General features: G+C 53.0%; 2 protein-coding genes across 6 annotated transcripts in view; both read right to left on the bottom strand.

Annotated features, from left to right (window-relative positions):
• LOC126051050 (protocadherin gamma-C5-like) overlaps positions 1-7,390 on the bottom strand; it is a 147,764-nt gene extending 140,374 nt beyond the window's left edge. For 2 of the 5 annotated variants that reach the window (XM_049829736.1, XM_049829735.1), the window contains exon 1: positions 6,756-7,296. In XM_049829736.1, the coding sequence (XP_049685693.1) occupies positions 6,756-7,115 (360 nt within the window). In that variant the 5' untranslated portion in view covers positions 7,116-7,296. Of the gene's footprint in view, positions 1-4,513; positions 7,297-7,328 lie in introns of those variants that run through there. The other 3 variants (XR_007509709.1, XM_049829744.1, XM_049829738.1) reach the window with 3 other exon arrangements.
• A 3,556-nt stretch (positions 7,391-10,946) lies between these two features.
• Positions 10,947-13,548, bottom strand: LOC126051051 (protocadherin gamma-B2-like). The gene has a single exon (XM_049829747.1). The coding sequence runs from the start codon at positions 13,503-13,505 to the stop codon at positions 11,013-11,015; it is 2,493 nt and encodes an 830-aa protein (XP_049685704.1). The 5' UTR covers positions 13,506-13,548; the 3' UTR covers positions 10,947-11,012.
• Between the last annotated feature and the right edge of the window lie 3,007 nt (positions 13,549-16,555).

The following is a 16,555-nucleotide window of genomic DNA, read 5'->3' as shown; positions in this document are numbered from 1 at the left end:
CAATACATAAAATTAATTTCCCTGAGTCAAGATGAGTTTGTCTGTGACAGTAACTGCTGAATGATCTCTCCCTATCCTTATCTCGACCCATAAGCCTTTTGTCATTTTTTCACTCTACATTTCAACTTCAGACCTGGGCAAAGAAACAAAGCAGGAATGGGAAACCTACACAAGTGAAGGAATCATAGCTTAAATTTTCATATTACGACAACTGTAGTAGGTACACAGAAAAGGTAACTAGCTGCTAACAAGTCCACAGGAGGCTCAAACAGGAGCTCAAACCCAAGAACATAGCCACAGTTCCTCAATGTAATTTCTCTGGATGATGGCACAGGCCTTGTCACCAGGCATGAAATCAAACCATTACTTAGCCAAAACCACACTGATCCACCAGTTTTCCTGGCTGGGAGCCAGCCTCCCACCCTCCTTGCTCTGCATTCACAGCATTTAGTGGCACCACTGTCCTGGTTTCAGCTGGGATAGAGTTAATTGTCTTCCTAGTAGCTGGTTCAGTGCTTTGTTTTGATTTCAGTCTGCAAAGAATGTTGATAACACTGATCTTTTCAGTTTTTGCTAAGTAGTGTTTAGCATAAAGTAAAGTATTTTTCAGCTTCTCATGCTCAGCCAGCGAGAATGCTGGAGGGGCACAAGAAGTTGGCACAGGACACAACCAGGGCACCTGACCCAAACTGGCCAACAGGGTATTCCATACCATGTGATGTCCCAACTAGTATAGGAACTGGGAAGTGGGGGAGGGAATCGCCGCTCAGGGACTAGCTGGGTGTTGATCGGCGGGTGGTGACAATTTGCACTGCGCATCATTTGTATGTTCAAATTCTTTTATTACTACTGTTGTCATTTTATTAGTGATATCATTATTAGTTTCTCCTTTTCTGTTCTGTTAAACTGTTCTTATCTCAACCCACGAGTTTTTCTTCTTTTCCCGATTATCACCCCCATCCCACTGGGTGGTGGGGGAGTGAGTGAGCAGCTGCGTGGTTCTTAGTTGCTGGCTGGGGTTAGACCACTGTTTTGGCCATATGGTGACCATAGGCAAAAAAGCATTTCTTTCAGTGACATTGCAGGGAAACAGAAGCGTGCCAACGTCTTTGTCTTGGCAGCTGAACACCTTCAAGGTATGGATGGAAACTGCTTCTGACCTTTTCTGTTCTTTCCTGATTGATGATACATCCCTCCTGGCACGAAAACAAACCATTGACCAGGCACAGAGCGACTTAGCTGTCAAAGTAAGGAGGCAATACCGTCCCAAATGACCACCAAAGACCACCTGAGATCCCGATGCATGCAGAGAAGGCCTTTGATAAGTCATGGTTATGCCATGATCTGCATCTGCATTAGATGGTCTGAATATGTACTAGGTAGGAGTAGTTTAATAAATTATATGCAATAGTTGCTGAATAAAAGAGACACACCTGTTTAATCCAGTGTGCTTGGATTGTGGAAAGTCCACCGAGCACCCAGGCCCCAACAAAAAGCAATGTATCTCCTGGGTTTGTGAGGTCTATTGCACAGCAGGTAACAAATCCGCTTTTAGGACAACAACACTACTTTTTAAGAAATGTGAAATGTTCTCAAGGGCATAAGTGACATGCAGCTCTGATAAAAACCCAGTTGTCAAACTATCAGCTCAAAGACACCATCATCCTACTTCAGCACATTGGGCAACTGGGAAGGTACATGACTCTCAAATCTGAACAGAAAGTGTACGTCTGTGCTCAGGAACTGCCATTCCCAGGAAACATCATGCAACAGGAGAGCACACTGATGAACTCACAACTTGGACAGCTGGAGTCCGAGCAAGGCAACATCCAAAAATGAGACACCTTCAGACTCAGTTTCAGAACACCGACAATAAACCCTGGGAATCAAGAAAACACATGTCATGTCTCCAACAGGACCTCCTCACACACAGCGCCCTCTCGAGACTCTCCTCAAACACTTCACAGGTTACGTGGTTCTCCTTGACCTTCATCATTTGCAGATAGACTCCACCCAAAGAAAAGCTGCACAGAAAACTTCTTACCAGGGAGAATATTTGACTTCTCAATATGTGCATGTGACAAGCAAGAGCATTTCTTCCAGTAGTATTTTAAGGAAACACTTCTATGAAGTCCCTTTCTCTTTACAGCTCTAAACATGAAAGGCACGGAGAAGACAGTTTAAGCAACTCTAACAGCTGTCATCTTACATACAGTATCAGAAGGAAGAAATGGAAGGAAGGTGTTTCAAGATTCCTCTTATTTCTCATTTTCCTACCCTGACTTTAACTGGCAATAGGTTAAATTCATTTCCCTGAGTCACGTCTGGCTTGCCGGTGACGGTAATTGCTGAGTGATCTCCCTATCCTTACCTCAACCCATGAGCATTTCATCATATTTTCCCTCCACAGTTCAGTTGAGGACAGAGAGTGAAAAAGCAGCTTGGTGGGCACCGGACGGCTTTCCAAGGCTAACCCACCACATCTTGGCAGCTCTAAATCTTCAAGGGATGGATGGAAACTACTTGCCCACCCTGACAACCTGTCAGTCTTTTCACCTTTTAGTGTTTTAAGGATTACCAGCCAAAGTGAGGCCCAGCTTCAGACCTGGACAAAGGAAGAAGGCATTAATGGGAAACCTACAGGACTGGAAGAATTGTAGCTTCACATTTCAGACTGTGTCAGCTGCAGTAGGTACACAGAAAAGGGAACCCACCTGCTAACAAGTATACGGGAGGCTCACACAGCAGCTCACACCATACACCATAGCTGTATTCCCATTAAGAGTTAATTTGGATGATAAAAAAGGGGAAGGATTTGGAACCACAACTGTGGGCCTCATCTAACAACTAGGACAAACTTTTAAACCTACCCTTTAGACATTTCACACTTTATCACAGCAAAGACTTCCAGCTGCCCTGTCTCTGTACAGGCAGAACTTCAACCTACCCAAAGAGCATGCAACAGGAAAGCCACCTCTGCAGGCAGACAGCATTGAAAGAAACGTGAACATGTCATCTCAGAATCCAAGCATTGCAACATGGACAAATGCAAAGAGAACTTTCTGCTCATCCCATACAATTTGATTAAGCATTAAAAGTTCTAAAGGCCATGAGTGACACGGAAATCATTAAAAGATACAGTCCTCAGAGTCTCAGCTTAAAGGCAATGTCATCCTTCTTCAACACATGGGCAACTTGGAAGATCCGTCACACTACCACACTGTTGCAAAGTTTACATCTATGCTTCATAACCACCATTCCCAGAAAATATCATGCAACAGGAAAGCACACTGATGAATCCACAACTTGGGCAGCTGGAGTCCAAGCAAGGCAATATCCAAAACATAAGACGCCTTCAGGCTCAGTTTCAGAACACCAAAAAAACCCCCTGGGAATCAACAAAACACATGCCATGTCTCCCCCAGGACCTCCTCACACAGAGCACCCTCTCGAGACTCTCCTCAAACCCTTCACAGGTTGCATGGTTGTCCTTGAACTTCATCATTTGCAGATAGATTCCACCCAAAGAAATGCTGCACAGACAACTTCTCCTTACCAGGGAGAATATTTGACTTCTCAATACGTGACAAGCAAGAGCATTTCTTCCAGTAGTATTTTAAGGGAACACTTCTCTGAAAATCTCTCTCTCTATACAGCTCTAAACATGAAAGGCACGTAGGGGACAGTCAGCCAAATGGAACACATGTGCTCTTCCACACATTCTCAGACACAAAGGCCCACCTCCACATCATTACAATGAGCAAGTAGGGATGTTACATACACACAGAAGGGAAGGGTGACAACATACTCTTCTAGATTATGGCATAACTCAGGTGTTTAGTAGATTACAAAACCAGGGAACGCTCCTCCCAAAGCTCCCTTTAGGGCACTTGCCATAAGTATCGAATTAAGCTGTTAGAAACATCTCCACAATGTGCAAGCACACAGGAGGAACGGCCCAGGGCTCCTATGCAGCTGGAACAACGTGTCTGGCTTAGGCCAAACTTACTTGGGAAGCCAGAAATCACATTGCATGGTACTACAGATGGGCACCGAACAGGGAAAGGAGCAAACCAGATCTCTTGTGTCCTTCCACAGCCCCTCACAAACACCTCCCAAGACTCTCCTCCCCAAGCTGTCACAACTTGCCTGGTGTTCGTTGGCCCTCATAGCTTGCAAGCACTTGTCATCAAAGGGCCAGAACCTGGACCATTTGTCCTCAACATGCACCACTACCATGCCACGGACCTCGCCGAGATTTCGCTGTCTCCGTACAGAGAAGGAAGATACATTGCCCCCTCACTAGCCTTCTGGAAAGAAACCTTGGGGCTCTAAAATTAAAAGAGGAGCTGTCCTCCTTGAGAGGCTGGGTCAGTGAGCAGCGTGTAACGCACCAGCGATGTGATAAAAGCAGCAAGCCCCGCTGAGAGGAAGCTCCAGCAGGCAACAGCAGCCTCCCGCTTCCCCTGCCTCCCGCAGCAACGGTCACGCTGAGCCGCCATCCCACGCTCACCTCCCGGGAGCACGAGGCGCCAGCGACCCGCGCGTGGCTGAGCGAAGCTTTGCCTTCCCGCTACCTCCACCTCCCGAGGCAGGAGACACAAGACGGGGGGGAAAGGGCGGAGAAGCAGCGGAGGGAAGCGTTATGCCGCGGAGAAGGGCTGGTGGGAGGAACTCACCGGGGCAGCGGCGGGGTCCGCGCGGCGGGCGCCGGCAGGGTCCTCCCCGAGCAGCGGCGCGGGCTCGTCGGGCGGCGGCCGGGCCGGGAGGGTGTCGCAGCAGCTGCCGCCCGACAAGCGGAGCTGGCTCTTGCGCGAGTCGGCGGTGAGCGACACCTCGTGCGAGTAGGAGTGCAGGAAGGCGCGGACGCCGTCGATGCCCACGAAGTGCGAGGCCGGGACGCCGCGCAAGGCGCCGCTGCCCGCCGCCAGCAGCTGCGAGCGGCGCCAGCGCCGCAGGCGCAGCGCCAGCAGCAGCAGCAGGAAGGCGAGGAAGAGGCAGGACACGGCCGCCACGGCCACCACCAGCCACCGCGTCAGGCTGCCGGCCGGCTCGCCCGGCGCCGCCGCCGCCGCGCTGCCCAGCTCCGACAGCAGCTCGGCCACGCTCTCGGCCAGCACCACCGTCAGCGTGGCCGTGGCCGACAGCGCCGGCCGCCCGTGGTCCTTCACCACCACCACCAGGCTCTGCCGCGCCGCGTCGCGGGCCAGCGGGAAGCGCGCCGTCCGCACCTCGCCGCTGTGCAGCCCCACGCGGAACAGCCCCGGCTCCGTCGCCTTGGCCAGCTCGTACGACAGCCACGCGTTCTGCCCCGCGTCCGCGTCCACCGCCACCACCTTGGCCACCAGCGCCCCGGGCTCCGCCGAGCGCGGCGCCAGCTCCGCGCCCGCCCAGCCCGCGCCCGGCGCCGGCGCCGGCGGCGGGTACAGCACCTGCGGCGCGTTGTCGTTCTCGTCCACGATCACGAGCCGCACCGACACGTTGCTGCTCAGCGCCGGCGCGCCGCCGTCCTCCGCCCGCACCCACAGCCCCACCTCGCGCACCTCCTCGTAGTCGAAGGAGCGCAGCGCGTACAGCGCGCCCGTCTCCGCCTGCACCGACACGTAGGACGAGAGCGGCGCGCCCCGCACCCGCCCCTCCGACAGCCGGTACCGCACGCGCGCGTTCTGCCCCCAGTCCGCGTCCGCCGCCCGCACCGTCAGCACCAGCGCGCCCGCCGCGTTGTTCTCGGGCAGCCGGGCGCTGTAGCGCGCCTCCGCGAACACCGGCGCGTTGTCGTTCACGTCCAGCACCCGCAGCGCCAGCACCGCGCTGCTCCACAGCGCCGGCGACCCGCCGTCCGCCGCCCGCACCGTCACGTTGTACTCCGCCACCTCCTCCCGGTCCAGATCCCTCGCCGTCACCACGCGGTAGTAGTCCTCAAAGGACTTCTCCAGCCGGAACGGCAGGCGCTCGGCGATGCTGCACCGCACCTCGCCGTTTGCCCCCGAGTCCCGATCCTGCACGTGCAGCAGGGCCACCACCGTCCCCGGCGGCGCGTCCTCCGAGATCGCGCTCAGCGCCGACCGCAGCGAAATCTGGGGCGCGTTGTCGTTGACGTCTGTCACCGTGATCGCGACTTTGGCCGTGTCGGAAAGGCCCCCGCCGTCTTCTGCCTGCACCTCCAGTTCATGTGAGGAGATGTCCTCAAAGTCCAAATCCTCCTTCAGTCGTATTTTTCCTGTCTCAGAGTCCAGATAAAAAAGTTCCGACGAGCTATCTGAAATTTTATGGAAACTGTATTTTAATTGCCCGTAGATGCCCTCATCGGCGTCGGTGGCCGTGACGGTGACGAGGGTGGAGCCCACGGGCACGTCCTCCGGCACACGCAGCGTGTACTCCGCCTGGCTGAACACGGGCGCGTTGTCGTTCGCGTCCAGCACCGCCACGCGGATCCGCGCCGTGCCCGTCCGCGCCGGCTCTCCGCCGTCGCTCGCCCTCAGCACCAGCTCGTGAAACGCCGCCTCCTCCCGGTCCAGCGCCTTCGCCAGCACCAGCTCGGGACGCTGCTCCCCGCCCGGACCCGCCTGCACGGCCAGCGAGAAGTGCTCGTCGCCGCTCAGCTCGTAGCTCTGCAGCGAATTCCGTCCCGAGTCCGGGTCGTGGGCCTCGGCCACGGGAAACCGCGATCCAGGGGCTGTCGTTTCGCTCATTCTCAGTTCCTTTTCTGCCTCTCGGAAGCTGGGCGCGTTGTCGTTAATGTCCGTGATTTCCACTTCGATGCCGTAAACCTGCATTTCCCCCTCCACTATCACCTCACAGCGCACCACGCATTTCTCCACCAGCCGGCACAGCTGCTCTCTGTCTATCCGCTCCGCCGTCACCAAATGTCCCGTCTTCCCGTGCAGAGCGAGATACTGCGTCCTCCCCTCGGAGACAACGCGGACGCCGCGTTCGCGGAGCGCCGGCAGCTCCAGCCCCAGGTCCTTGGCCACGTCGCCCACGAACGAGCCCTTCGGCATCTCCTCGGGAACCGAGTAGCGCAGCTGCCCCCACGCCGCCTCCCACGCCGCCACCAGGACGCACCACAGCAGGGCTCGCTCCCGCCGGCCCCAGCGCCTCCCCGCCGCGCACATCTCCGCCGCGGCCACGCACCGCCGCCGCACGCTCTTCCCAGGCGCTTCCCGCTCGGGCTCCGCTTCCCTCTCAGGCTCCGGCCCCGGCTCGCCGCTCCCGGCCGCTGCCGCCGGCCCCTCCGCCTCGCTGCAGCACGGCTCCGCACCGCGGGGACGCTCGCAGACCGCCCGGCCGCCGAGCCAGCCAGCGAGCGAGCGAGCGAGCGAGCGAGCCGGGCCGCAGCGGGCGGGGCTGCCGGCAGCGCTCCGGCCTTCCTCTCGCTCCTCCTCGGTCAACAGCGGCGCCCGCAGCCTCCTCCCGGCACTGCAGGCACCCAGCGCTGCCGAGCGCTGCCCGCCCTGCCTTTCTCGCGGGCAGCGGGCGGGGACGGCACCGTCGCCACGGGGACAGCGGGGCCCGTCAAGCGGTCATCTCCTGCGCTGCCTTTTAACCAGACCATCTCTCCTTCCACCCGCGAGGCGATCACGACCAGGAAGAAGGCAGAGGCCTCCCACCGCACGCACGAGAAAAATCACTTGCTAACGCCGAGACATGCCAAATAAAATAATGCCTCTTTCTCTCACATGCACGTGATTACGAGCCTCATACCATTAGCCCGAAGGCATAATCTCCAATATGTATAGCAGTCATGCCTGAATGACTGGTACAGGGAGAGCAAGAGGAAACAGGCTCTGAAACACAACCCCGGATAGTCAGACACACACCCCGCCCCCCGCCGTGAACCAGAGTTAGGAACCCCAGCGGCAGGAACTTTGCTTTAAAGATCTCCGTTCATAAGGAACACGCTTGGAATTAACTACCCCACGACCATTGACTGAGATTAGACATTTAAAGGCTGAAGCATGGCTGAAGCAGGCACATGGAACCACTTGGAAAGAAAGGGGACCTTTAAGCTCGCAAGGAACCCCAATTCAATATGGAGAAAAGATACCGAAACTTTTACTGGCAGTTCTTCAACCCAAGGGAGTTCCAATAACACATTGTAAAGCCCTTCAGAGAGGGAATAGTGAAATGATAAAGGGAAGTCGAAAAGCAGATCAAGTGGCAAATAGGCAGCTCTAAAAGAGTTAACAGTTGAGGGACGCTTAATTCCATCACCTGCACAATATACTGAGAGAGAAGATCAATTGCCAGAACAATTAGATTGTTCTAAGAATGATCAGGGATGGTGGGTGACACCTTTAAAGCAACTGCTACTTTCTAAAAGATGATGAAAATTCTACTTAAAGGATTGCATCGAGAAACACATTCAAGAGCAAATGCATTGGCATTGACTGCCGAAAACACAGCTTGTAGGACCAAAAATGCAAAACCTGACAGACATAATAGTTAAGAGACGTGCTATTTGTTGTGCTAATCACCCAAAAAATTACCAAGAGGGTTACAGGAGAAGTTGTGAAACAAGGAACAACTCCTGGGGAATACTGGCAAAGAGATGTTATGTCACTACCACGGTGTAATTCATACAAATATTTATTGATGATAGCCGGTAATTATATTAGTTGGCCAGAAGCCTTTCCATGTCGTTCCAAAAAAGCTAGAGAAATCATTAAGGCCTTATCAAAAGAAATTTTCCCTAGGTTTGATATTCCCGAAGGTCTGTCTTCTGTTATAGGATCACATTTGATTGTAGAAATCGTAGAGAGAATTTCTAGGTGTTGGGGGTATTAAAGAAAATTTATATGCCCCTTGGAGACAACAGTCCAGTGGTAAAGTAATCTTTTAGAAATAAAAGAGCGGTAAAAGAGACAAGTGCTTGAATAAAATCTTGCATGAGTTCGGATTCTCCCTGAATGGATGGCTACAGAGTTTACTACAGAACCTAATCGTTTTGGTTATTACAGTGATATTTGTTTGTATATTATTTCGATGTCTCAAGAGTTTCATCATGAGACAGGCATCTCAACCATATGTATTAGTGATAGGAGACAGAAAGTGAGACTTGTTAAAACATATCGACATTTCACAAGTCTGGGAGGGGGGAAATTGTTATCAATTGATATGCATAATACGATTGAAATAACCAGGGAACTGCTGAAGTCCTGGCTACAACCCCATCGGTTGGTATTTAAAATAACGGAACAAAAAACTATACACTATAATTAAGGTTTAGTAACTAACTAACAGACAATGGGGCTTCATGTTTATGTCAGAAAAAGTAATGGATTGTGGTCTGGTCAATAAACCTTGAAGAACCACCTGTAACTGCCAAGACAGAGAAAGAAGTAGGTAAGAGGTAATTCCTACAGGGGGAGATCGCAACCACGGACTCATTGACCACCTACTCAAATGAGACCACCTACTCAAAAGAAGACCATGAAGGAAGAGGACCGAGTCTGCGCACTAATTTACATGGCAGGCGAGGAAGAAAGAACCAATAGTTAAGGGAAATAAAAGTGAATATGTAGCACTTAATTAGATGAACGTGGGGAGTCTTGAAACAAAGGTGTGCTGTCTTGAGACAGGCACCCTTTCATGGGCATCCATGAAATTAATTTAAAAATACCTCGACTCTGTCTGGTATTGACTTGCAGGCCGGGAAACCAACCCCGTTTGTGGGTTAAACAATAATTAACACACTGGAAATTAACTGCCACGTCCATTGGCTGAGATTAGACACTTAAAGGCTCCAGAAGGTGGGTCAGTCAACTGAGAATCTAAGCCACCTAAGCCCGTACCTTAACCTCTATCACGACTTTCTGTATCCGTCGTGCTTGAATGACTGCTACAAGGAAAGCAAAAGAAAAGAGGCTCTGAAATACAAAACGTGATATTCGGACACACACCCCACACACGCTCCGGAGAAGCAAGTGTATCAGGCTCATGAACCCACGCTTCAGGAAATTTCCTTGAAATACTCCCGTTCATACCGCCCATTCTGTGGATGGAGGGTGACTGCAGCCATACGACACCTTTGCGTTGCTCCCAGTTTTTCTTCTGCGCCTGTTTTGCCACTAGTCGTCAAGTCCCGACAGTATTTTAGAACGGGATGAGAGCAGTGGAGTCCTTCAGTGAAGTAATTCAGCTAATGGCTACGTCATTAAACTGTTGGAAGACCTACAGAGGCAGCTAACACCGAAACAGGAAAGTTAACGGACTTGAATGGGTGATTTCCCATTAGGCCACATAAATTAAGGGTCTGCATGCTTCATAGGCATTTACACCTAAGCAATTAATTCGATAACGTGAAGGAATCGGCTAGGAAGGGGCGATGACGACCAGAAAGAAATGACACGCCTCCCGTTGTTGTGTTATTTCTACCGCGGGGAAAAACGTTTTTGTTACCGTTATACAATATAAAGTGCTCTTAATATTCCGTGCAGCTGATTACGAGTCTTGGCCCGTTAGTTCAAAAGCACAATCTGCACCACCAGTTGCACAGCAATGAGCAGCAGTCGTGCTTGCACGACTTTCCCCTCACCCTTTCTGCATATCAAAATTGTGTCACACTGGAACGCCACCAGCCACATTAGTTTCCCAAACCCCCAGCCATAGCACAAGGCAGCAATGAAGATCCCCGCTCCCAAGGAGTCCTCCTCAGGGACGGCCCTTGGCTCTCGACTTCGTTGCTTTTGGGCTGCACATCGGAGGTCGCTCTCAATCAGCCTCCATTTCGCCCCACTTTGTTTTTGGGGTTTCTTTTCTTTTGCTTTTACAGCCTTACTCGGTACAGGCCGTGCTTACAGTTTGGACTTGCTGCTCCACTGGAGAGTAACTCAGCAGCAGGCAGCGATGCACATGCCCCCTCTGTTCGGGGGTCCGTCACAAAAAGAAAACAACTAGCACATAGCACAGCCTTAGCCTTGGCCCTTTCATTCGTTCGTGGAAAGAGAGCGCGTCAGCAGGCGCCCAAGCGGCCGAAGGACGAGCAAGAGCCCAGTCCCCTCGGCGTGAGGTTAGGAAAGGCTCAGAGACAAGGACTGCGCGGGCTTACAGACCTGCGGGGCCTCGGCGTCCGCGGGCGGCTCTCCCGCGCCGGCGCTGCTGGTCGGGCTCCGCTTCCCGCAGGGCTCCGCGCCGAGAAGCTCCTCCGCGGCCAGGCTGGGCAGCGGCGGCGGCAGCCAAGCGCCCTCGGCGACGGCGCGGCCCGGCGCCACGCACAGGTTGTAGGAGTAGGGCAAGGTGCCCTCGCAGAAGTCGGCCGGGAAGGCGGCGCCGGCCACGGAGAAGCGCTGCGCGCCCAGGCAGCGCAGGACGGCGGGCGGCCCGGCCCGGCGCACCCGCGCCAGCACGGCCAGCGCCACGCTCAGCAGGAAGAGGGCGGAGAGGAGCGCCAGCGCCAGCACCAGGTAGAACTGCAGCTCCGCCGGCGAGTCGGCGCCCGCCGCCCGCTCGCTCAGCTCCGGCAGCGCCTCCTGCAAGCTCTCGGCCAGCACCACGTGCAGCGTGGCCGTGGCCGACAGCGCCGGCTGCCCGTGGTCCTTCACCACGGCCACCAGCCGCTGCTTCGCCGCGTCCCTCTCCGACACGGCCCGCGCCGTCCGCACCTCGCCGCTGTGCAGCCCCACGCGGAACAGCGCCGGCTCCGGCGCCTGCACCAGCTCGTACGACAGCCACGCGTTGCGCCCCGCGTCCGCGTCCACCGCCACCACCTTGGCCACCAGGTACCCGGCCTCGGCCGACCGCGGCACCACCTCGAACGGGGCCGGGGCCGGGGCCGCGCCCGCCCCCGCGCCCGCCCCCGCGCCCCCCGCCGGCCACAGCACCCGCGGCGCGTTGTCGTTGCGGTCCAGCACGAAGACGCGCACCGTCGCCGTCGAGCTCCGCGCCGGCGCCCCGCCGTCCTGCGCCCGCACCGCCACCGCGAACTCGCGGCACTGCTCGTAGTCGAAGGAGCGCTGCGCGTACACCGCGCCGCTCCGCGCCTCCACCGACACGTACGGCGCCGCGCCCGCGCTGCCGCCCGCCAGCCAGTAGCTGACGCGCCCGTTGGCGCCCGCGTCCGCGTCCCGCGCGCGCACGCGCAGCACCGGCGCGCCCGCCGCGTTGTTCTCCGCCACGTAGGCGCTGTAGGCGGCCTCCTCGAACACCGGCGCGTTGTCGTTCACGTCCGACACCTCCAGCACCAGCGCCGCGCGGCTCGAGAGCGCCGGGCTGCCCCCGTCCGTAGCAGTGATGGTCATATTGTATGCGGAGACCCTTTCTCTGTCCAGGGTACTAGCTATTATTAGTTTATAGGTGTTCTCTGATGACGGTTCTAATCTAAATGGCAAATCGCCTTCAATGTTGCAGTTCACTTCTCCGTTATCTCCCGAGTCTCTGTCACGTACATTGATCACAGCTATAACTGTGCTCGGGACCGAATCTTCAGGTATCGGGTTCAAGATAGGGAGGACGGAAATGGTTGGCGCATTGTCGTTCACATCTAGAATGTCTATGTGTACTTTGGCGTGCGCACTCAGCCCTCCTCCATCCTTGCCTTCAACGCTGGCTTCATAATATTTCCCTTCTTCATAGTCTAAGGGGCCTGTAACTGTCACGTCCCCTGTCCTGGAGTCCAGCGTGAAGAGCTGTCGAGCACTGTTTGCGATGTCACTGAAAGAGTAGGTAATTTCTGCATTTGTACCTTCGTCGCCGTCAGTAGCTTTCACCTGAAAAGCTAAGGAGCCCTCTGGCACGTTCTCCAGCAGTCGAACTTTGTAGATCTCCTTGGTGAATACTGGCGGGTTGTCATTTGCGTCGGTCACATTAATCTTAATCTGGGTGGTCCCAGACCGGGCTGGATCTCCTCCATCCACCGCCGTCAGTATCAAATAGTGATTTCTCTGTTTTTCTCGATCTAAGCTTTTCTCCAGCACTAATTCCGGCTGCTTCGTCCCATCAGGACTCTCCCTCACTACAAGGGTGAAGAGTGGGTTGGGGGTAAGTTGGTAGTTGTGTAATGAATTCGCCCCAATATCGGGGTCTCTCCCACTGCCCAGTGGAAACCTGGCCCCAGGAGGAGTGGACTCGATCATTTCTATGGCAATAAATTCTCTGTCAAACTGCGGCGCATTGTCATTGATATCTTGGATAGTAACGCTCACATGAAATATATTGAAAGGGTTTTCCACGACTGCCTCCAAACTGAGGACACAGGGCGACAAGGCTCCGCAGATGCCCTCTCGGTCTATCCTCTCGTTTACCAGCAGATTTGTATTATCGTCGCCGAGAGTGAAGTACTGCTTTTCGTCACCAGAGACTATCCGCAGCTGGCGTGCCGGCAGGTCGGCCGGGCTCAGCCCCAGGTCCCGCGCCAGCGGCCCCACCAGCGAGCCTCTGCCCAGCTCCTCGGGGATGGCGTAGCGGACCCGCTCCGGCGCCGCCCGGCAGCACACCAGCAGCAGCACCGCCAACAGCGCGACCCGCCCGGCTGCTGCCCGGCCCTGCGTTGCCGGTCGGACATCCATCCTCTGCTTTGCTGAATCACCTTCTGCAGAATTTTTATTTAGCCTTCCCCAGCAGCTGAATCAGTACCTGAGAGAAATAAATATATGAAATCCCTGTTGTCAGTCGCAGGACAGGCTGAGTCGGGCAGTTCCTGCTCCTCTCTCTGCTCTGCTCTGTGCGGAGAGGCACTGCGCGGGCGCTGGGGCCGGGGAGGAGCCGACGGCGGAGCCGCTTCTCCGCCTTGGCCAACAGTGACACCCTGAGTCCGTGCCTGAGAACCGCAGCGTCCGCGAGGAACAGAACAGCCCGAAGGTCCTGCTACGCGCGTCCTTAAATTGCACTCACAGGTGGGTTGGAAAATGTAGGTGTTGTCAGTAGCGCGAAACAGTAAATTTGTATCTGTGCTGAAACGATAATTCCCATTGCCTGAACTCCTTACACTTGCAAGTCTTCTGCAGGACAAATCCTCCCCTGTTGCTCGGAGGATGTGGGGCAGGATCTCTGTCTCTGCCTCACAGTGATCTTACTGGTTCTAGGGTGAGCGCGCGGGCGTCTCCCCGCTGCCATCTCATCACCACAGTGAGACAAACGGCAGGACGGGAAGAACGCTGAAGCACTGCTCGTAGAGGATTTGTTTTCTATAGCTGAGAGATCCCGAGCTAGCACTCAGCTTTCCCACCTTGAACGGTGATCGCTGATGGACGAGCAAAGCCGGGAATCCCAGCCACTGAGAAAACCACAGTTGTCACACCAGACCTGCCAGATCCCATCTCTTTCTACATTCAAAACCTCGGACCATCTTATCAGTACCATACAACCCAGCTCCGAATTTCTTTTTCGGTACCACGTTCTTATCTCCTAAGCCGGCCATTACTTACTGAAGTGGGTCTCAAACCTTAAGAATATTTTTCTGGCAAATTTCGACGGCGGTTACAGTTGCTTGAGCAAGCCAAGAGAAAACAGACAATTCCCTCACGAAAAGCCCTTGTATCTCTCCTGTGCATTAAAACTTCGTCTCTCTTATGGTGAATAAAAAAAAGACCCGAAGGAAGGCTGTATCACCACAGCCCCTTATGCAGAAGACAAGAAACGGTTAGAAAACCCTCCAGACTACCTACCCAGTGAAATAGCTCTAGCATATACACCAACGCTGACTCTCTGTAGATGCCAATGTGAAGACCTCCTCACCTTCCCAGTAAGGTGTCGTTAGAAAATATGTTTTCCTGCTAATCCCGGCCATTCATCCAGTGGAGGATAATTCCTTTTCCTCCAGCTGCACCTATACAGAACTCACGGTAACAAATGAATAACCTGTCAGAACGAGGAGCTGGTATGAATTTGTAGTGTTTCAGGAGTCAAGTAGCAAGCATATGAGCATCTCTACGCGAGGTCGAGAGAAGGATGTTGATATTTATATAGGATGGGGGGACTCTGTTGAAAGACGTCACGGTCAATTCACTGCCTCCTATATGGCGAAAATTGCTTATCACAACCCAGACACGCATTTTCATGCATCTTCACCCACGAAGTGTAATAAATTTTGTATAACCAATTTGTTAATCAAACCTGTTGGTTGTTAAAATATATTGATCTCTACAACTTAGTAATTAAGCTGCTTTTAACCACACTAACTTATTAGACAATAAGCACAGCAACAATTGTAGAAACTAGATATTGAGCTAAGTAAGCAGGATGTGCCTGTCTTGATTACCTTATAATATAACTCCTCAAGAGCAGTTTTCTGAGAAAATAAGGAACTGGTCCCAGAAACCGGCCAAGGCCGATTCCGTGGCTTGGACAGATAAACTTGAGGGAGTGTCCTCTTGGAACTAATTGTAATACCCCTTGGAACTAATTGTAATACCTCTTGGAACTAATTTTAATACGAAGCGGGAATAGGTCATGAATATGTATAGGAGTACCGGGAAATTCCATACATATGTAACACTTAACTGTTTAACTGTGAAACACGTTACCGTATCAGGTGCGCGCCGTTGGTGGAGCGGAGACTCCCCGGCCGCCCAGCGCTGTTTTGCCTGCTTGATTGCTTGCTTCAATAAACCTTGATTGGATTATACACGGGCTGGTGTACAAATTCCCGTCGTAACTTATAACACGAAGCACCCTCCAAATCTCTGTTTCCAAGCGGAAATTGATGTCTCCTAGTTCCAGGATTTTCTCTTCCCTCTTGTACCCGAGCCTGAGGGCAACAGCACAGTTAAGTCCCAGGAGGATGCAAGTAAGAACCAGTCTGCATCAGAGAGGGAAACATTTTCTTCCCACATGCATATCGCATGTGAGTTTGTGGCTGATGGACGGCAGCAGAAGGGGGTAATGACTACAAGGTTAGGTCACGTGAAGTATAAGGTTATGGCTCAGTTTACATTCCCGCCACACACAAAAGCGCCTGTACAATTCGCAATATTTTGACAAGGTCTAGAATCGGCACAAAAAAATCTGTGCAGCCCTTCACCAGGAACACTACAGTATTATTTTCTCTCAACTTGAAAGCCGTCATTTTTATGTAACAACAGTTTATTTTGTTTAAAACGCAATGATACAATGTATCACCAACTTATAGCAGAATAACAAACACAGAGCAACGTAATGTTATTCATTAATTATATTCCTGAAGTCCTAAAGGCCTGTTCAGTCCATGATGAAAGATCTGTAATGGAGGAAATAAGGCCAGCCGCTTCCAAGACAGTCTGTTTGGTAGACAGGCTTTCAGAACAGAATTGCATGTTTGGCAGGAAAAAATATTTTAATATTATAAGGAAATAAAAGAGTAAAATATTTTATATTCTTAGATTAACTCGCATTCAGAAATTAGAAACATGATAAACAGACTGTGATGAATCGTACTTTGTTTTAAAATATTTTCCATCTATATGCTAGTAAATATACTCTATTTCGATGTCTATGCCTGTACACTAATAGACAATTACATTCATATCGAATCCAAAGGTTAAGTCACAAAGCCCAGCAGCGGGAAAAAACTCGATGGGATATCAGAGGAATTTTTCGCTATGTAATACGAATCTATTCGTAGAACTTTAAGGGTCCTTCA

The sequence above is a fragment of the Accipiter gentilis genome, chromosome 26 (assembly GCF_929443795.1).
Source record: "Accipiter gentilis chromosome 26, bAccGen1.1, whole genome shotgun sequence".
Taxonomy (NCBI): domain Eukaryota; kingdom Metazoa; phylum Chordata; class Aves; order Accipitriformes; family Accipitridae; genus Astur; species Astur gentilis.
Note: the sequence above shows the minus strand (reverse complement) of the source record. Positions and strands in the feature narration are given on the sequence as shown.